Source organism: Lytechinus variegatus, chromosome 10, assembly GCF_018143015.1.
Source record: "Lytechinus variegatus isolate NC3 chromosome 10, Lvar_3.0, whole genome shotgun sequence".
In the NCBI taxonomy this organism is placed as follows: Eukaryota; Metazoa; Echinodermata; class Echinoidea; order Temnopleuroida; family Toxopneustidae; genus Lytechinus; species Lytechinus variegatus.
Window position 1 is genome coordinate 26,265,880 of NC_054749.1, and position 22,414 is coordinate 26,288,293.

The 22,414-nt window shown below is 36.6% G+C and overlaps 1 protein-coding gene across 1 annotated transcript in view; it reads right to left on the reverse strand.

Moving 5' to 3' along the window:
* Nucleotides 1-20,516, reverse strand: part of LOC121423126 — a 102,879-nt gene extending 82,363 nt beyond the window's left edge. Inside the window, exons 1-7 of the mRNA XM_041618417.1 lie at nt 20,191-20,516; nt 18,418-18,537; nt 13,459-13,821; nt 9,068-9,181; nt 7,601-8,035; nt 6,170-6,586; nt 3,820-4,218 (exon numbers count right to left, since the gene is read on the reverse strand). Of these exons, the coding sequence (XP_041474351.1) occupies nt 3,820-4,218; nt 6,170-6,586; nt 7,601-8,035; nt 9,068-9,181; nt 13,459-13,821; nt 18,418-18,537; nt 20,191-20,266 (1,924 nt within the window). The 5' untranslated portion in view covers nt 20,267-20,516. The remainder of the gene's footprint in view (nt 1-3,819; nt 4,219-6,169; nt 6,587-7,600; nt 8,036-9,067; nt 9,182-13,458; nt 13,822-18,417; nt 18,538-20,190) is intronic.
* Between the last annotated feature and the right edge of the window lie 1,898 nt (nt 20,517-22,414).

Here is a 22,414-nt window from a genome sequence, read left to right on the forward strand (position 1 = left end):
GTGCGAATGGTCAGTTATGTCTAAAGTACCAAAAATGACCCTCATAGGTCAAAACTGATGGAATGAGGTCAAAATAATTTTGAGATGTTCAATTTAAAGGATTAACACACCAATGTTAGGTGTCGCAGCACACCTTGTAATGGTTCTGGTAACGTTCGAAGTATTTGGGGGTAAAATGATCTGATGTCATTGGTCATTTTAAGGGCCATAAGTGGCCAAAATAACCATAAGCTATTGAATAGGGTCATTAAGACTGATATATTTGGAATCTGCATAAAATTCTACACAAGATGGATTTTTGAATGCATTTGCATTTCATATTGGGAAGAAGATAAAACACGCTACGAGACCTCAAATTCCTGCCGACATGTATATGTGCACTTTATTATGCAAAACTTCGTGAAGGGTCAGTTATGTATAAAGTACCCAAAATGACCCTCATAGGTCAAAACTGATGTAATAAATTACATAAGGTCAAAATACTTTGTGAGATGTTCAATTTAAAGGATTAACACACCAATGTTAGGTGTCGCAGCACACCTTGTTATGGTTCTGGTAACGTTCGAAGTATTTGGGGGTAAAATGAACTGATGTCATTGGCCATTTTGAGGGCCATAAGTGGTCAAAATTACCACAAGCTATCAAATAGGGTTATTATGACTGATATATTTGGAATCAGCATAAAATTTTACACATGAAGGACATTTAAATGCATTCTCATTTTATAAGGGAAGAAGATAAAACATGCTGAAGACCTCAATTTCCTGCCTATTTGAACAGTTAATAATGCAAACTGCGCGAATGGTCAGTTATGTCTAAAGTACCCAAAATGACCCTCATAGGTCAAAACTGATGGAATAAATTACATGAGGTTGATGGTTATGATCCAGCGCACATTTTGAAAATAAATGTGGATTTCTAAAAACATCCAGTCGTAGCTCTGATCAATATTTGTAACACATTTCGGCCAAAAAATCATGAAAATTGTCATTTTTGGCCAAATTATGGCCAAAATGACCACTGCTATTGTGATTTGGCAAATGAAAGCACTTTATCTGAAATCTGTGTGCATTTTTATTTAAGATAGACCCTTTTTATTGCATGTGGCTACAAAAGCAGTCTGTTAAGGACCATTTTCCAAAGAGTGGTCAAAATGGTCATTTTTGGTCAAAATTTGGCCAAAATGACCAAAATGGCGTGAGTACGGTCAATAAGAGTGACATTTTTGGAATCAGCGCACAATTTTACCCCGGATAAACTTGTCAAACCTTCCCCACCAAAAATTCTGAATAAAGCCCCCTGGCTCCTAGACTACACTTTACCCACAAATGTAATAATTTTTGATCGCCCACAAATGTAATAACACTTTACCCACAAATGTAATAACGCCCACAAATGTAATAACACTTTACCCACAAATGTAATAATGCACTTTACCCACAAATGTAGTAATGACTTTACCTAAAAATGTAATAAATTTGAAGTGATTTTTGGCGAATTCGTTCTAAACTAATATCCTATAGTAATGCGTTCATATAGCACAAAAGTTCAAAGTCTTTTTTCCAGACCCGGTTAATGAAATATTACAGTACAAGTCCAAGTCTTTTTCCAGACCCGGTTTTTCAAAATTATAATATACGTCCAAAGTCTTTTTACCAGACCCGGTTGTTTCAAAATTATAATATACGTCCAAAGTCTTTTTTCCAGACCCGGTTAATTCAAAAATTATAATGCAAGTCCAAAGCCTTTTTTCAGACCCGGTCGTTAGTTGTAGTTATAATATACGTCGGTGAGGGGTAAATACAACACTCTAAGCCCAAGCATTTTAAGTGGGTTTAATTTTGAAGATTGGTCTCAGCTGTCATTTTTTTTTCAATATTTTTTAATCTTTTAAATAACCGGGTCCAGACGAAAGACTAAGCATAATACTCGTGTTATTCCACAAGAATAAGAATATGAGTCTTTTGTTTTTAGGATTGTTTAAATCATTTTTAAATCACCGGGTCTGGAATAAAGACAACGCTCTAAACGTGTGCTTTTCTACATGCATGGTCTTAATTTTGAGGATTGTTGGTTCTTAGATTCGTTGTTGGGGGTTGAGTTTTATTGATTTTTTATTCCTGAAATGATTGTGTCTGGAGGAAAGTCGATCTTCGACAATCGGTCTTCATGTTGTTCCACAGTAATTAGATTATTGGGTATTCGTTTTAGAATATTTGTAAAAACTATTTTATTTTTCAAATAGTAACCAAGTCCGGAGAAAGGATGTCTGCTTTAACCACGCGTTATTACAATGTTTTGTAGGGGTAGTAGTATTATTTAAAAAAAGACATATTTTTACTGGGTGAAACTTTGGAAATTTGGTCTTAGATTCGAAGTTTTTCAGTTACTTTTTTTAATAGCCGGGTCTGGAGGAAAGAGTATGTTTTAAAACTCGTGTTATTCCACGAGAATAAGAATATAAGGTCTTATGTTACAAGATTTTATTTTCCTGACTGTTTTAGGTCTGGAATAAAGACAACACTCTAAAACTCTTTTAAAACAGGTTCTTAGGTTGAAGGTTTGTTTGGTCTTAAACTTTGATTTTTTCTAATTCTTACTATTAGCGTTTTTTAAAGAAAAAAGTGGTCGGGCTGAAAGACTACGCTATATATCCAGAATTAATAAGATTATGGGGTCTTTATACTGTTTTTAAACTGTTATTCATAGTGTTTAAATAACAGGTAACCGGGTCTGGAGAAAAGTCTACGCTTGATTCTCAATTTACTCTTAGTGCATATATTCACAATATACACCGTATAAGTTGAAACAACAACAAAGACATTAATTCCACCAGTTTTAATTAACTGGGTCTGGAGAAAAGACTAAGCTCGATTCCCATTTTTTCCACAGGAATATCATTATCGTATCTTAGTTTGAACTTAAATTATAAATTTTGAAATAACTGGGTCAGGAAAAAGACTTTGGACTTATTAAAATTCTTGAAACAACCGGGTCTGGAAAAAAGACTTTGGATTTATATTATAATTTTTGAAACAACCGGGTCTGGAAAAAAGACTTTGGATTTATATTATAATTTTTGAAACAACCGGGTCTGGAAAAAAAGACTTTGGACTTATATCACAATTTTTTAAACAACCGGGTCTGGAAAAAAAGACTTTGGACTTTTATTATATTTTTTTAAACAACCGGGTCTGGAAAAAAGACTTTGGACTTGTACTTTGATGTTTTATTAACCCGGTCTGAAAAAAGACTGCACTTTTGTGCTATATGAACACATTACTATAGGATTTCAGTTTAGATCGGATTCGCCAAAAATCCCTTCAAATTTATTACATTTGTGGGTAAAGTCATTATTACATTTGTGGGCGATCAAAAATTATTACATTTGTGGGTAAAGTGTTATTACATTTGTGGGCGTTATTACATTTGTGGGTAAAGTGTTATTACATTTGTGGGCGTTATTACATTTGTGGGCGTTATTACATTTGTGGGTGCAACAAGGGGTCATCACCAAATTATTTTTCATGTAGTCAAAGGATGATCATAATTTGAATATGGTGTTTTGAGTATGATAAGCATAGGGGCTCAATCATCCATTAGCATAACATTTGGTCATCTGCGAGGAAATGAAAATGTATCATGTTGCATGTATCTTTACCAAAGAGGCTAAACCTCCAAATGTTAAATCTTGCTTAGACATGATCTGGCCAAAATGGTATTCAATGTATTGAAAAATGACCAAAGAGATTAAAGAATCACTTTAACATTTCCTCAAGTAATTTCACAATCTCGCTCTCACACGAATCGAGTACTCACCCCTGCAAGCTATCTGTTGACAACCAATGAGATTTCCCGATAATTGGTAATCAACAGAAGAAGAGGCGCCTCTCTCCATTTCAACACAAATATGGCTAAAACCTGAACATATTGGTCCGTCTGTAAGATCAAAGTTTGCAGCAATGTTCAATTCCGTAACAACTTCACCGGCATTTATTTCTGTAACACTTAAAGGAACTGCATTTGTAAGGTCAAAGCGGTTGCCAGTTCCAACATCGCTGTTGGTGAGGAAGAAGACGACATCAATGAGATCGGACCCTCCCACGCTCCCAGCTTCAGGAACAGATGAAAATGAGACCTCGATTGAGAGCTCCTGTGATGTCCCTTCTTGTATTGCATTTTCAATAACATCCAGATTGGTCTCAGAAATCTCCACACCTGCGAACAATGGCAAAAAATAAAACAACTTACAGTTTCGCATTGAAAGGTATCCTACATCTGAAGACAAGTTCATTTTTTTCAATGTATAAAACATGTATACAACATTGTATACAAAATCAGTATCATGTATTAAAGGACAAGTCCACCCCAACAATTAGTAGATTTGAATGGAAAGAGGAAAACCTCACAAGTTTAACACTGAAAATTTTATCAAAATCGGATGTAAAATAAGAAAGTTATAGCATTTAAAAGTTTTGCTTAATTTCACAAAACAGTTATATGCACATCCTGGTTGGTATGCAATTAAGGAGACTGATGACGTCTACCCTTACTATTTCTTTAGTATTTTATATTTTTATTATATGAAATAGGGAATATTCTACTTTTCTCCTTATTGTCGAGTGAAACAACGATTAATTCCTCCCTGAACATGTGGAATAGGCATTGTTTAATACTATACGATTCAGCCAAGTTGGTCCTTATTGTCAAATGTATATATAAAAAAGAAATATTGTATAATTCAAACAATAAAAAAATAAAAGAAATAGTGAGTGAGGGACATCATCGACTGTCTCATTTCAGTTGTGCATATCACTGTTTTGTGAAAAATAAGCAAAACTTAAAAATGTCATAACTCTCTTATTTTACATCCGATTTTGATGAAATTTTCAGCCTTTTGCTAGTTTGACTTTTTTGTATTTATTCAATAAACATTTTTCTGGGGTGGACTTGACCTTTAGGTGTAATAAGAGGAGACAATCTATGTTCACTGAACATAGCAGAAACTGAATAGTATATGACGCTCTGGCCTCATTTATTGTCATTAAAAAAATTAGTATTCACGATAATCTAAAGAATTCTGATTTTTATTCAATCATCCTCTAAGGACTATGGGAAGCAATAAGTGCCCCCCCAAAAAAAAATATTAAAAAATAAGTGTCAAATACTTGTACGCACTGTAAGCCTGGGTTGGGCGGTAAATACCGTCCGGTAAATAAGATGGGCGTCCGGTAAATATGTAAAAAACGGGAAATATGATTTATAATTCCCTTTTTTCAATAATTTTAGTTGTTTTTAACCTCAACAAATGAAAATAGTGTTCTGAAATAATTAGAATCACAAAACTCGAATTATGTTCCTGGAAATTGAATAATCATACTAATACATAAAAAATATTTCTCCCAGGTTTAACTTTTTACATGCCATTGTATCATTACAATATGATTTTTGTTTTCAAGTGTGAATAAAGCTCAGTATTCTACTGTATGTAAGGAGTTTTAGTGTGTACATGTATCAGTGTAGGTATTCATGAATATGGTAATTAATGACCGACTTAATGAAGAACATCATATCTAAATTAAACGTATACTTGGGATCTTTTTAGTATTTTATTTGTATTTTTTCCAGCATTTCATGATAACAGACATAGATAAGACCCAAACACAAACATAAACACACACAAAAACACACACACCCACTCACACAAATGGTACACACCAGAGCAACCATACTCACCACCTTAGTTCTTATGTTCAAAATTTGACAATCCCTATAGAAAAGTTAGTGGAAAAATATATTTCCCGGTGAAAAGTGGTAAATACCAGAAAAACGCGGCAAATACCGGTAAATACTGCTTATTTCCCGGCGTCCGGGAAATAAGCCTCCGAAGCGGGAAATATGCCAACCCTAGGCTTCTTGTGTGTTTTCTTCCATGGATGTTTCCTCTCCTTACATGATGACGAAAACTATGATTTTTAATTTTGATGATGGTTTGAAATGCTTTGAGTACTAAACTGGATGATAAATCTGAGGTGGTTTGTAGACCCATGGACAAAACCGTAACTTAAGACCTGCTAAACTGGATTTTAGGGGAATATGAGCTAATACCTAGTATAACTTACTTTGACAAGGAAAGCATGTGCATAATTGATTCAACATGGATTCTTACCTCTACATGTGATACTTGTGCAGGCTGAAAGAACATCGTCATTGGGTATAGTTGTAAGGGTGAAATCCGGTGATGCACCGACATTTTTAGCAGCAATGATGCAGATATATGGGATATCATCACAGGTGTATTGTCCAGACAGATCTACTTCAAAACTTAGATCATTGAATTCTGCATCTTGGCCAGGAGTAACTCCTACATTATAAGGTTGTGGAAACGCAGAGCCCAAAGCCCCGTTGCCGGCCGTAGAAGTAGGGGTGTCACTGCTGAAGAATCCAAGTCTCCATAGTGCAGTACCGCTAACAGCCCCACCGGCAGCATTAGATTGTAGATTGAAGTTCGCTGTGACTGTTTGTGTTATTCCTTCTCTCAGATCTCCTGATGTTATGGTGAGACTTGAGCCAATTATTTCAACACCTTGAATAATGACATAATGAGGGAACAGTACTTGATTAAATCACACGCTAATTTATTTTCTATCAACTATCTGTAATAAGATGCAGTTCTTGATGTTTGAAATGCAACTATATTAATATTTCTGAATTCTTCTTGAATACCCCCAAACTTGATATTTTAGCCAGTTTTCTGATAATTATTTTTTTCCTAACTTCAGCAAGTTTGACACTCTACGTGAGCCACACCTGTCATATTAGAGTGGAAGTATATCCTGACCAAAAACGCTTATTCTAAAAATAGCAGACAAAATGGATTAGAATTCATTGGTGAAGGTTTGTGGAAAATCATCAAAGATTACAGAAATTATTAGAATATTATTTGCAACGTCGTACGCAAACACCTTCCCCGCATAAAACTGAATAAATAAAATGTCACTTTCTCTAAAATTGAGAATGGTTTTTCCTTTAGTATTTCAAGAAATAATTTCACATCCACTCCTAAAAGAAATTATTTTGTCATGAACAAACAAAAATAATTACTTGCATTATATATATATACAACATACTGGGTAACGCTGTTCTTCATTTCTATGCATTTATCATGCATTTTCCTCAAACTTTCAAATATTGTCTTGTATTTTTACAACGGTTCTTTTTGGTGAGCTTCTACCTAGGAAAGGTTTAGGAATTTATCTGGTCATGATATACCTACATGGGTGTAATGTAATTGAATCTCCCTCTCTCTACCTACCCCTCCCAGGGCCCTCTATGAGTGTTATTCTCTTCCTTATCTAGATCTGCATGTACCTGTCTATCCCCCTCTCTCTTTCATATATTTTATTTGCACGCAGGGGGAATGTTATTTTGTATTCTGAGATTTATCAAATATAACAAGGGATGCAGAAAGAGTTGCAATCAATAGCAACTCTAAAAATCATGCGCTACTTGATTTCAGTCAATCAACAGCGCGCATTTGGGACTTGCGATTGAGCGCAACTCTTTCTGCATTGGACCCCTGGTTATTCAGCGTCCTCACCTCTGCATGTTACAGAAGTACAACCGCGTAGAGCTGTCTCATCTGGATCGCCTATGATCCTGAAGTCAGGAGAAGGACTCAGACCTCTGTCAATACGAGCGCAGAAATACTGCATATCAGAACATAAGATGTTAGCTGGCACAGGCACCGAATTAGCTTGAATCGCGGCGATTATTGTATTAGAAGGAGGTTCCCAGTTTTCAGCCTGTTGGGGAGCTGTGAGATCAATGGTTCCGCCACCTACGGCCGTGACTCCATCAGATGCCGGGGAGAAGAAACCGGAAACCATCCAGAGACCCGAACCTCCAGTGATAGAGAATGTGTTTCCATCGGCAGGCGATAAGGTCAAATCAAAACCCAATGTCTGTGTAGTGAACCCCTCGCGCACGTTGATTGAAATCACATTTGGTGTCGTGCTCTCTACCACAACGATGCCTATTTTCGAAAAAGGAAATGGATTCAAAAATAAAAGTATTGCATATTACCTGGCTTCTATTATTAATACACTTTCGGTGAATATACTAGTCTATATAGTCGTGAATCAGCTTTGTGCGGGATTTCCTTTTTTGTCCATGGTCATCCCACCAAAATCATTGAAAAACAAAAGATAATCCTCTGCTCCGCCGCCAATGAATAGGCCTGAACATTTCAAACACTGAAGTGTAATAGACATTATTGTAAGAACAAATATGATACATGCCTTACATTATGTCAAAGGAAAACAAAACCGGCCTTCCTGTAGCTACTTACTTTTCATGAATAAAAGAAAGAATAAAATCAGCCAAACAAAACACTAAAAGTTTGATTAAAAAACGGACAAGGAATGAATCAGTTATGACATTTTAAAGGTTTGCATTGTTTCCCTGAAACAGTTCTATCCCGAGTTCTATGCATGCCTTCATGAATGTAGAATAAGCAAGCTGAAGATGTCATATCCCCACTATTTTGTATTTTATCATACAAAATAATATTTATTCAAACCATGCATTCCCCAAGATTGAAGCAAACTGGAATGAAAACTATAGTGTGTACGTTTTCTATTGCTGCAACGTATTTTGTTTCAAGGAGACATATCTGTATGCAAAAGTTGATTTCACGTAAAGAGTGTGGGGGACACGATATAATCAACCCATCTTTTGAATATTTTCACAAAATATTGCTGAAATCTAGTTTTCAATAACGTTTTTTTTTGGTTATTTATAGGTTTTCATGACATTTTCAGTGTTTTGCTGAGTGAATTTTACTATACTGGAGCATCTCTGACAACCCCGTTCAAACGTAGGCATCCTCTGCTGAATATGAGGACCATTAACGTAGAGATTATGGCGTCACATGCATATTACGTCTACTTTGAATATATGGATATACCATTTTGAGTGAATTATGGATATTTCTTGTTAGGTGAATAGTACATTGAAAGGTCTGCTCTCGTGCCTAATCGTTTGCGTATAAAGAATAGATGCTTACCATTCTCGCAGTTTTCGCCCTCGAAGTCTATTGGACATTCACATCTATAAGATCGAAGGCGGTCCTGACATGTCGCTCCATTCAGACAGGGAGCCGAGAAGCAGTCATCGCGGTCTGTAAACGAATAAAATAAATAGAATGAGTCGTTTTAACATTTCCTATAGCTTGTATCTAGATTTGACTTTTATTAAATATTTTACCGACACTATTAGGCGTTCCTACAACCAATTATCCCGACCCGGGGGGGGGGGGGGCACTTACATTGAGGAGTGGATACCATGCGCGACCAAAAAAAAAAAACACGTAAAAAGGATGTCTTTTTCAAGATAGGGCACGTTACGTACGTAACGTGATAAGGGTGTCAAAAACACAAAAATACTGAAAAAAGGGTATCTATTTCGCTAGGAAAATTACGTGTTTAGGGTCGAATTTGCGGGGATGATAAAACAAAATTAAAATGTTTTATAAAGGATGTCCTTTTTGCCTCAACACTTCGTGTCTAGAGTCCGATTTGCGCGAGGTGTAGAAGGTGGGGTCGTACTAAACCAAATAAGATAAAGCCGACGACCGAAGGACCTGTAACAATAAAACATTCCTGTACTTGTTTAGGGGTTCATTTCAGGGAAGATTTGCCAAGAGTATCGTTTTGTTTCCAATACTCGTTAAGGGTAGGGTTTCACACGCCAATACTTGTTAAGGGGTGCACTTTCAGAATATGGAAATTACGTGTTAAGGGTGCTTTTCGCGACCCCATGGTCGCGCATGGTATCCACTCGTGAATGGAAGTGCCCCCCCCCCTTCGTTGGAGAACGCGAACGCTTATTTACGACGGTAGATGATTTTGGAAGAGACTTTTGGGCCCGTCGTCATGGTCGTAAAACTCTGTCCTGCAATGCAAAGTGTGTGACACTTCATTAAAGAGTGACGACCTCGCGTAAAAAGAGAAAGAGTGGGCAAGTAAGTTACGTATAGGCCTATGTAACGTTATAAGGGTGTCAAAAACGATGTTTAAAATACTGAAGAAGGAGGATATTTTTTCAATACTTGTAGGGTTTCACAAGCTAAATAAGAGATGCATTTTTATAATCTGGAAAAACCTTGCTTCCCTTGTTTAAGGGTACTTTTCGAAACCGCATGGTCGTGCCTGGCATCCGTGACCCATCAATGGAAGTGGTTCCCCGGGAATTCTAATCGAATCCCCATTTCTGGGGAAAGTAAAGCATAATGCCCATTACATTGTGTGCTAGAGGCATGTCTTTTGTGTAGGAGTAAACAAAATAAAAAACCCCGCACGTATACATGCTGTGTACATAATCAACGCATGTGAAATGTTTTCGGCTGGAGGTGATTTGACCCATGGAATCAATTGCCATAGATCCACCAATGATCCACATTAAATGCAATATCGATTCGATGGACTGTAATGATATACATGTACATGTATATACATATATCCCACTTTTTGACTCTAATCAATCATTCATTGAGAAACGCAAAATAATTATCTAAAAAAAGTATTTAAAATGTCAAATTTTCAGATGGCAAAATGAAAAATATCCCAGCTTGCGCTTTGCGATCGTATTACTTGATTCGCGAGATACAGAGCATTATTTTTTTAACATGCTTATAGTTTCCAGTTGTCAGGTAGAATACAAAAAAAATCAGCTCGTGCTTCGCCCTCGCATCAATTGTTTAAGGCTTGGTCACACCGCCCGAGCGTTGTTGGAGCGGTCGTTGAGCGGTGAGAAAAAAATCATCACCGCTCGCTACCGTTCACCTTTTTCGATTTCGATTGTTTTCGATATTTCCCCAATTTTGTGAGTGAAATTCGACCCTCTCTCCCTACCGCTCCACAACCGCTCCAACAACGCTCGGGCGGTGTGACCAGGCCTTTAATAATATACGTATTCTGTTCTGACATTTTTTGCGAACGAGAAGCGCGAGGTGATTTTTTTTACATTCTCACCTGAAAACTCAAAGTGTCCTGTTTAATTTCATTATACGAATTTTCAGATCGTGCTTTGCGTTCGCATTCTTTTTTAGGCCTTGCTAGATACCTCTTTGTGTTTTTGAGAATAAATGCCAGATTTTCTAAACTTCGGTCTATACCCACCAAAAGAATTATCTTGGTGCCCCCTAGAAAAGTTCAAGCCCCCACTCCCCGTGTACCCCTGCTGAATAAGTCCCAGTTACGCCACAGATGAGGAGATTGAGTCGATTGCCTTCGAGATCGCAAGAAGTTATCAATAAATATTCTTGATATTCTAAAACGACTAGTAAAGAAATTACAACTCCCGCTCACAAAATTGTAGTAGGGCCTACTCTGATGAGAAGTTAAACAAAACTGAAAATCCCAAATGCTTAAGACAGAAAATAGAAAAACGTTCGCGCTCGCATTTATTTATTTTTTTCTTTTTAAAAGATATTACATAATCGATTTGTTTTATTCTTCATGAACCTATTCAACAAATGGTCTTTAATTGCCCTTTTTCATGTTACTGTGAAATACGATAATTTAAGGTACTTATTTTTGCCTGGCGGAGAGAGAGGGCGCCATTTTTCGAAAAGTACACAGGGGTTCCAAAATCAGATCAAATTGTGGCCCCCTCCCAACGAAATACTGGATCCGCGCCTGCCCAAACACACACAGTCACAAAAACCTTCATATAAAGAGCTTGAACAAAATACTGAGGGAAACACATTTTATATATTATCTGTAACTCGATTCCTGAAGCAAATACAGCTATGACATTACGCATTGCGACATGTTACGTTTATGCTTTAGATATTTGCTGCGATATTATGCGTTGCAACATCTGACGTTATGCGTTAGAAAAGTTACATTATGCGTTGGACGTACGCTCTTGGCATAATAATTGCCAGCTTTACTTGATTTTAACATTGATTGTACATTATAGTCAATAAATAAAAAGTAGAAAACTACTTTACAATCAATGCTAAGCTTTGTGTTACAGGGGGGTTACAGGCCCTACAGATCTGCTTTTTGTGTGCAAAATTCTTTCCCGCGATACATGCATGAATTGAGGCTTAGATATACAGTAGAATGGTATTTTCTCCTACCCAGTCTATAACAATTATGATGAAAATAACTATGATCATAAAAATAATAGTAATTATATAAATAAAAATATTAATTATAACAATAATGATACATAATCATAATCGTCATGCTACTACTACTACTACTACTTGTACTAATGGTAATAACAGCTGGATTCATCTAGAACTCATTTCATACACTCTAAATCTGAAATGCAAGCGATCTAATCTGGTTCCTAACTGATCACACTCGTCAAGAGTGAGCGAGGGACCAGTCGTTTTGAAGTGGGATTTGCATTATGTTTTGAGAGTGCGTTATATTTCCTTCCAGAGTGAAAATGTCCAAAATACACACTGTTTACTTCAGAAGGAGCTAAAATGCACTCTAAAGAGATGTAAACTCCACCAAATGAGTGGTCCCTTTTCTCACTCTGAGAGCTGGGGACCGTTTCATCAACATTTTTGTCTGACAAGTTGTCAGATCTGACATCTTTCCTTGATTCTGATTGGCTGAGAGGCACTGTTACTATAGTAACTGTCGGATAAAATGGGACTTGTCGGATAAAACGTCCGACAAGTCCTTTCATGAAACGCTCCCCTGGAGTGTGATTAGAGACCAGGGGAGCGTTTCATGAAAGGACTTGTCAGACGTTTTATCCGACAAGTCCCATTTTATCCGACAGTTACTATAGTAACAGTGCATCTCAGCCAATCAGAATCAAGGAAAGATGTCAGATCTGACAACTTGTCAGACAGAAATGTTGATGAAACGGTCCCCAGGGCCCCGTCTTACAAAGACTTAGGATTGATCCGACCAATCGTTAACTCTATGGAAATCCAACAATGTCATATTTTTTTCTTTCGGAGATTGGATTGATGTCCTTTGAAACCAAAGAGAGGCATACTGAATTGTCAAGAAAACAGAAAATGCATGAATATACATCGTTTCTAGTAATAATTTCTAACAAACATGTATTTTAGATGTTGACATTGCTGGCCTTCCATAGTTGCGATAGATCAGATCAATCTCAACTCTTTGTAAGATGGGCCCCAGATTAGCTGTAAGTTGAGGGTAAGTTACAGCGCATCTGGCTTTAGTTCGAGGTGCCGTTTCATCCACAGCACTCAGTGCATTCAAGGAATTGATCTTTCAAGATACCCATTCACCTCACCTGGGTCGAGTGCAGAAGAGTGTGAATAAATTGAAAGAAACACGGCATGGCTATAGGATTCGAATCGATCATCCTTATTTTTGAAATTCATGAGTCAGAATCAACAGAGCACGATGCGCTCTGTCTGGTAGGAGTAGCTAGGAAAAGTCATGTACTTACCAGCGTCTATTTCCAGTGTAAAATTACTGAACATGTTCTTATCGGTGTTAACCATCAAAACGTAGTTTGGACCAGCATTTGTAAAAGTAATCTGCGGATTATCAATTAAATTTGTGTCGTCGTAAGACGTATATCCAGAAGTTCCAGGAGATACAGGTTCGCCTCCGGGGAACAGATAAAGTTCATCCTTTTGAGCTTCGATGTTATGTCTTGTGAAAGTAAAATTCACTGTAGTAGCGCCGGGAAACCTCATAAGGGAATAACATTGTTGTCTATGTGGTATGGTATCCATTCGCACTGTTGTGACGTAGTCATATACATGATTGATTGTGTCTCCATCGTCGGTGACTAAATCGCAAAGTCCTGTATAGGGGAAGGGGGGGGGGAAGGGTGGAGAATAAGTCACAAACATATAGTTATCATTCATGTTTATTAGTTGTCTCTAGAGTTAAAAAAAAATACCCATACTATCTGCGGAGAATTGCAATATTAGATCTGCATTGTAAAATAAAGACCCTGTATTTATTGGAATTCGGGATGGTCGGAAAACTGATTTCTCATGCTATTCATTTATCAGTAGGCTCGATTAAAAAGGGGCAGGAAGTGAAGGAAAGTGACCACCAGGCACCAAATAAAGAGAAATGAAGACTGCACCAATGGGGGTAATAAAGGTGAAGCAAGAAGAAAAAAAGGTGTATCAAAAGGAGGGATCTCCAAAGTTGAAATCAACACTATCGTGACCGGATGGGAAGGTGGCGAGAAAGAGACTGCAACTATCGTTTTTGTTCATTATAAAAACTAACGGCGTTGGCGTATCGTGGGTCACGGCATGGGGGGGGGGTATTTCGATATTCCAAACTATTAATAGATTATCATAAACGTATGTGTTCCTGTCCACTTATATGGTCGAGGATATACCACAAAAATGTATTATTGAATGAATTTCAATTTGAAATGCGAGAGTTAGAATCTCTTGACCACGACGCGCCAAAATGGAAATTAAATATGAAGATTAAATTGTGCAAAATTGTTTCAACTTCTGTTATGCCAAATTGAAAGGGTAAATTCTGGTCAGACAAACGGATAAAAATTTGGCTAGTCAAACTTTAACATGCCCCCTCCCCGAAAAAGGGATTTTGACACCACCTTCAAAATGAATTTGAAGGTGGTGTTAGTTAAATTTCACCTTTTTAATCAGCACACCAACATGATTTCCAAGGGGTGCCTATGTTGTAGGCCTATAACATTTGTATTTTATATTTATTTATTTACATATTCCACTTATTAAAACAAATAACATAATGTCAAAGTATCTAACATATAAAGTATTTAACACAAGGTACACTACAAAAAAGTGAGGCCAAATAGAAAGCAGAGCTTGTAGAAAATGAGGTTCCCATTGGGAGAAAATAGAAGTTGTTACTTTGAGCGAAAAAATGTGGAAACGGAATAATTATTTATTATCTAGATTGTTATACACAACATATATCAAAAGGCATCAAGTTACCAGGAAATGATGGAGTAGAAAAAGAATTCAAAAAATAGTAAGATAAAATGAAAATGGAAAACGATCCAAAAAAGACCGGGGGGCGGGGGGGGGGGGTCAAGAGATGTATAATAGAGAGTATAAGAAGGAAAGAATAAGAAAACATCAATCATCAATACGATCCAGCATTGTACCTCTCCAAGAGGTGTAACTTAAACGTACGTTTGAAAGAATTGAGAGAGGGACTATCAACCAGTTCGATGATAGGCAGCAACTCGGCTTCATTCCCATGGCGACGCAAACAATCTATCATTCACATGCCGATGAGCTGCAGTTTTCGGGTAGATATTGTCTAATTTATTTCCTGACCGTCAAGTTGGGTATGACTGCGATTTTTTTGCTGGAAGTTGTTATATGAGGTGTCTACTTCAAGAATCTGACGGGTGTCACCTGGGCACCCTCGGGCATTTTTTGATGTCATAGGCCACACCCACTGTTTCACATACCTCTTAAATATGAATTTCATATACTAAGGAATATACATGTCATGTTTGGTATCAAATTAAAGCCAGTGAAAATTCAAATGTAAATGTATGGATAACTGGACATTAAATTTACGCATAGGTCAGTAAAAAGTCATTCAAGGTCATAAAAGGTCAAATTGCCTTGCAAATGTAAGTAATACATATAATGTGGAACATATCGTGAAGAACTGAAGACGATAGCTATATAACTAAACAGTAATGCAAGCGCGAAGCGGGAGCGGGAAAATTCTAGATTTAGACCCAGAACGGGATATTCATGTTTTGTAAATCATGAAAAGGAGTAAGAGGGTATCTTCCTACATTAATAATTCGAGAACAAAGGGCGAGCAGAAAATTTTTGATATTCTGATCTGAAACTGGATAAGTGAATGTACATGCGCGTGCGTGTTTCAGATTTAGACCTAGAATCTAGGAATTCTAAATACAAATCTCACTTAATAAAGAACTTATATTTTCCATTATCATTACTTTGAGACAAAGGACTGGGACATCCTTAAGACATGTGAAGATGATAACCATCTTCCTCTTGGTAAGCGCGATATTATACACAAAACGGGCAATTGGACTATTAGATTGATATTGTATGTATTAATGCATAATGAGGGCGCGGAATCTGATCATATTTCGGCCTGAACATTGTACATTTCAAGCAATTTACTATTATGAATAGGGTGTATCACTAATCAGTTGATATATTTTTAACCATTAATGCGAGCGCCATTCGCGAGCCGAATTTTATGATTTACTGTCATGAAAGGAGCGTTTAGGTAGTTTGTTATGTCACCAATATTGAGAAATAAATAACTTGCCAATCAAAATGCAAGCATGACAGAGCTGGCTGATTCATTTTGACAATCAGACCTGAAAAGGGATATTTTGAAACCTTTATGGAATACACGAAAATAAAAGGTACCTGATAGATCAAAATTCGCGAGCGCGCAGCGCGAGCAGAAAATGTTAATATTCAGACCATAAAACTGACATTTTTACAGCAGAGAACTTTTTAAACCATCAATTTGTAAATCGCACAAAATAATGAAAGTTCAATTTCCGAGAAGAAATGTTTTTCCAAATTGACTTCCAAACTTGATAAGCTCCATATTGAACAAGATATGTAAATTACCTGACAGGTAATGCGAGCGCGAAGTGCGAGCGAAGATTTTATATAGTCACATGAAATTTTTTTTTCAAGTCTTCCTCTCATCTTATTTTATTCACTCGTCTTCCTCTTCCTCTTTCTTCTCTCTTTCCCCTTTTTTGGTCCGCCAATGAGGGGGGGGGGCGTGCCCCTCGCCCCGGGAATCGCCTATATGTATACACTTTCAGAATTATGATATTTATTCAACAAATACCCCAAACATGGCCAAAGTTCATTGACCTTTGACCCTGGTCATGTGACCTGAAACTCGCAAAGGATGTTCAGTGATACTTAATCTGCACATCCTCACTATAACTTTCAGCCAATAATAGACCAACATGAATAATGGCCAACTTATTTGTATTCCAAACATGATATATTCCACATTATGTGTTGCATCACTTACATTTGTGACCCAATTTGACCTTTTATGACCTTATTCAATTCGTATTTATTTTTCACTCATAAAAAGAAATCAACAATAACTGGGCGTTGTGGCGTGCGCCTGTAATCCAAGCTATATGGGGAAGTTACAAATTAATGCAGAGGTTCGAGCCCCGTTCACGTCTTTCGGATGGTGACGTTAAAGGTCGGTCCCAGACGTAAATAATCATATCTGATTGATACACGTCTGACAAAACTCAAATACACACACACGTACAAACATATAAACAGATAAGATAGACAACATGAATATACAATAAAATCCAGTTAACATGAGTGAGGGCAGTGGCAAGAACATACGAGCCTTATAATCATAATTTAACTAAAAATTAGGAAATCAAAATACCGTGTAGATCCTAGACAAAATCAAAACTAGGATCCAAGATACAAGAGCCTACAATATATTAATGCAAATGAAAAAGATCCAGTAAAAAAGTTTTATATTTCTCTTTGAAAACATTTAGAGATTAACTGTTACTTATTTGGCAAGGAATGGAATTCCAAATGACAGTATATTGATTGTTTATACAAAGAGGTTTAAACAAATGGCAAGTTAAAGTTTGATGCATTCCTAGTCATATGAATAATTATGTATAGAACTATTTGCACAGAAATAACTTTAAATGACCTTTAATTGACCTGGACACGTTTTAAATGCGTAGCGATTCGTATTATGTGGATTTTATTTTGCATTTTATTTAATGTGATTTCAAACATGATATGTTTATTCCGCTAAAATATATAGAAAAGTCATATTTAAGAGGAATGTAACTGAATGTTGGTGTGGCTCTATGACGTAAGAAAAGTAATATTCCTCAAGATGCCAAGGTAGCATCCGACGTATTCTTGTTATTCTCAATCTCAAACTAAACCTTTGCAAAAAGTGCATATAATACCAACATGTTTGCATTCAAAGCATGGTATGTTCCGCATAATATGTCTTGCGTATATTTGTGAGGCAATTTGACATTGTATGACCTTAAACAACCTTCAAATGACCAATGCGTGATTGAAGCACCCAGTTGTCCATTTATTTTCATTAGCTTTTATATGATACCAAACATGTCATGCTAATTCCGTAAAATATGAAAATCATATTGAAGAGGTATGAGAAAAAGTGGGAGTGGACTATGACGTCAATAACAAAAAGTGCCCAAGGGTGCCCAGGTGATACCCGTCTTATTCTTTGAGTGGACACCCTATACTTGCTATACTACAAACTTCCAGCAAAAAATTGCAGTCATACCCAACTTGACTATTTAGTATTGTGACTGATGTAATTGTAAAAAGCAACTCTAATTCCTAAGATTAGGCTGTGACAGAGAAAAAAAAAATGTCCAACTTACGAAAGAATGGTTGTTCTCCGCAAAGAGTTCCTGCGAATGCCCCAGTGCATAAACATGAGGGCACTGCTGAGAATGTATCATTACAGACACCTCCATTCAGGCACTCGATACTACTGCACTCTATAAAGTCAGAGAAAAAAACTTTTTAGAATATTTTACACGTAACAAAAACAAAGAAACAAACAGACAAAAAAGAACAAATGAAAGACAATGTATACTGGCTGAAAGATCTGCAAAACAGTTTCTAATGAAAGATTGACCATATTGCATATTTTCCCAGTTCGCATCAGCATACCTTTTCTTCACATTTCTTCCACTTACCATTGTTGAAATAAAAAAAAAACTCTGAATGAGCTCAAATTTTGATTCGGATTAGATTCAGCAACTCATTAATCAATCGTAAAAAAAAAAAACAAAACAAATGCATGTTAATGAGTAATAGTACAAATCCGTTGCCTTTTAAAATTTGTATTGAAGATGCAGTTGAAAAGTGTTTTCTTCTTACATCTAGGTAGATAACGAGCTCTCCTGAATTTCGTATATTAATTACATTTCCAAACTAATTGTGTCATAAAGGTATCACATATAGCTTAAAAACCTTTATCCCTCTTCCGTCTCTGCTAACACTGTATTCTTGTCTGATATTACCATATCTAAACATATACATTTTCAAACCCATGTCCTCACCCTGATCTGCTATTTCTCGATTGTATATCCAAGTATATTATAATAAACTTATTTTCTTATGTAAAAACAAAAATCAGGACTTATACATATGGAAGCTTAAACGTGCCACCCAATTGTTAATATAATGATATCGTCAAGTCTACACCTCTTAGGGAAAAGGATAAGAGGACACGATCTCGGATCTCGTCATGTCTACATCCCATGTGAGAGATGGTCAGATGACAAGATATGTGATCTCGTCATGTCTACATCCTTTAGCAGAGATGACCAGATGGCTATATCTTGGATCACGTCATGTCTAAATCTTGTAGAATACATGATCAGATGACAAGATCTCGGATCTCGTCATGTCCACATCCTGTGTAAGAGATGTTCAAATGACAAAATCTCGGATGTCCTCATGTCTACACCCTGTTTGAGAGATGTTCATATGACAAGATCTTGGATTCAAGATCTTGCCATCGGATCATCTCTTCTAACATGTCTAAAAGACGTCGTGCTTACGACGAGATCGAAAATCTTGTCATCTGATCATCTCTCTCCCACAGAATGTAGACATGTGACGAGATCCAAGATCTTGTCATCTGATCATCCCTTCCACTAAAGGGGTGAGGCAGGAGGAAGAAGCCATGTATGATCTTTTAAGTCTTGACAAAAACAGCAGAAGGGAAAAATATAGGATGGAAAAGGTAAAAAGAAAAAAATAAATATAAAAAGAATAATTGTTCTTTTAATTGAATATTACCACTGTCGTGACTGTGATACAACTTAGAACATAATAATGAATACCAGAGCGTATCAATAAAACATGTACACTTTGATAAAGTCCTGTCAATCCAATCGAAAAAAACATTTATATATTTTTATATACATTCTCAGGCTTTTGTCTCTTCGTTCTTAGAAATATGGTTATGCACAACTACTTATTCGCGTTGTCAAAGTAAAAGGCGAAACAAATCATAAACCTACATGAAAACTTTAGTGAGAATGATGAAACTTTTACTTCGCTATTGAGTTATACAAGTAAAATGGAAGTGCTGTTTTTTGCTTCATTTATAAAGGGTAAGTTATTTTATAAATACATACGCCCATGGACATCTGTCACAAACAGAGTGAACCAAACGAAGAGAGCAGGGACCAACATCTTTAAACATGTCTCCATGATTACGGTTGGTTATCTGCAACAGTCTTTTCCGAAGCTGCTTGGTAGGTAATATATCATAAAAAGCCTTTGATCATATATTGAGCCTGTTTATCTATCCACGGTAAGAAAAATCGAAGTTTTAATAGTCCTCTTAGGGTCTCGTCAAGCCCGTATCACGTAGTATATAGCTCCTTTCAATACTAACTTCAACTCCAGCAGGTAATAGCGGAGACGAGATCGAAAGCCAGGTTAATACTGCCAACGCCCTGTTTGCCCCCAAAATTGTAGCCAACCAGAGACCAGCTTCTCATTTGCACTGTGGTGGGAGTATTGTTTTCTTTGTTGCTATTGCGGGGGCACGTTATAGATTAATTTCCATAATTCTGTATTATTTGATCAGCATACCTTCAAGCCGCTCCCAGGATGTCACCTATTGTGTCTCGCGAACGTTCAATAGATGGAGACACGGTCTGTTGACCCTCTAAAGAGACAAGTTTCTATGGAGGGTTCAGCCGTGGAGGTGGTAAAGAAAGGTATATCAGAAAACTGCTGGTCTCAACCAGTGTTCCCTTTACATTATAGGAGAGTTCCACGGTTCTTATCCGTGATTTTGACCTTGTATACTACCATGAACTATTTATACACAGGCATGGATTACAAGAAAGAAGAAGAAAACAGTAACTAGCCTTTGCTGACATCTCAGCAATGTTTGATCATTTTGCGAACTATGAATCATAATAATGTTAGATTGACCGTACATCTTTGGCTTATTAATCATTGTTTGTCAACAAACGCTTCAGGTTCTTACCTTAAAAAATACCTCTGACTAATAATTAGTCCCCTCCCTCTGTCACACCCTTTCTTTCTTTCTTTCTTTCTCTCATTCTGTCCCTCCCAACCTCCCTCAATTTTCACACACCCATATCTCATGCCACAGACTACATTGTTTGAACTTGTTGACTTGTAGGAAGTACATGTATTTTGGTAGATTGATTCACATAACTGCAATCCATCTGTTTTATCGACGTAATTCACGACATACTTGATATGCATTGAAAGAGTTAACACTATAATATTAGTGCCTATTTAAAGTTTGCATGGATCTTGTGTTGTTAATCAAAGCTTTAAATGATCAGCTAAAGACTCTGTAATCGCTGTTGTGTAAGATTCATGTTCTTAACAAGCTGCTGAATGTAGCAATTTGTCAAAAGTGAATAAAGATTATCGAACAATTAAAACTACAGTGCGTATCAAAAAAAGTTTACACTTTGAAAAAGCCCTGCATGGGAATTACAAAAATATACAACATGTGCGTAATTTTTTTCACATCTAATCTTGGGTTTGGGTCTCATCTATCCAATGAAAGTAGAAGTTTTGACAGAATGTTACACTTGAGTGAGCACTGTCCATTTTTGTAAAGCTCGCAGAAATGCCCGTTTTCATGCTGTGTCAAGGGGAAAGGGCGAAATCAAACTTACCCTGCGGAACATTTCTCATAGATTTCCCTTGCACTTTTAGTCAATTGAAATAAAAACGGATACATTCAAGCATTTTGTAACAATTTTCCCACCCAGATTGAAATTTCAACATTTAGTAAGCACAACCTTTACCCTTTTTGTGCCAGCTGGATCTGAGGACATAACTATATCTGAACAAAAGATTATATCAGACATCTCACGCATTTTTTTCACTAAGTTGTTATCATTTAAAGTGGGTTTACATTTCATTTTTCACTTTTCGAAGCTTGACAATTATTAACAAAATCAAATCAAGCCTAAGCCATTTCATGTAAATCACAGCTCATTGTAAAACCAATATCGTCACGATGGCCTCGGTGTGTGAGGTAGTGGGGTGCGGCGCAATACACTCTCCGAAGAGTTTTTGGCAAGGAAACAAGTTAAAAGGGTAAAATATCTTCAAATCAATCCTACTATAGCTGAATTCCACGTGATCTTCATGATTAAGGTCTACTTTTATTCGCATGGATATTTCAAAGTTCTGCGCAAATCCTTCTCACTTACTTTTCAAATGTAAGTGGTGCTCACTCAAGCGGAAATACTTTTCGACAGTTATATCGTCATTTGCTTAAATCGATCTGTACCAATGTTAAAATGTGGAAAAAATCTTCAGGATATTGCAAACGTATAATTTTACAGAATTTTGTCT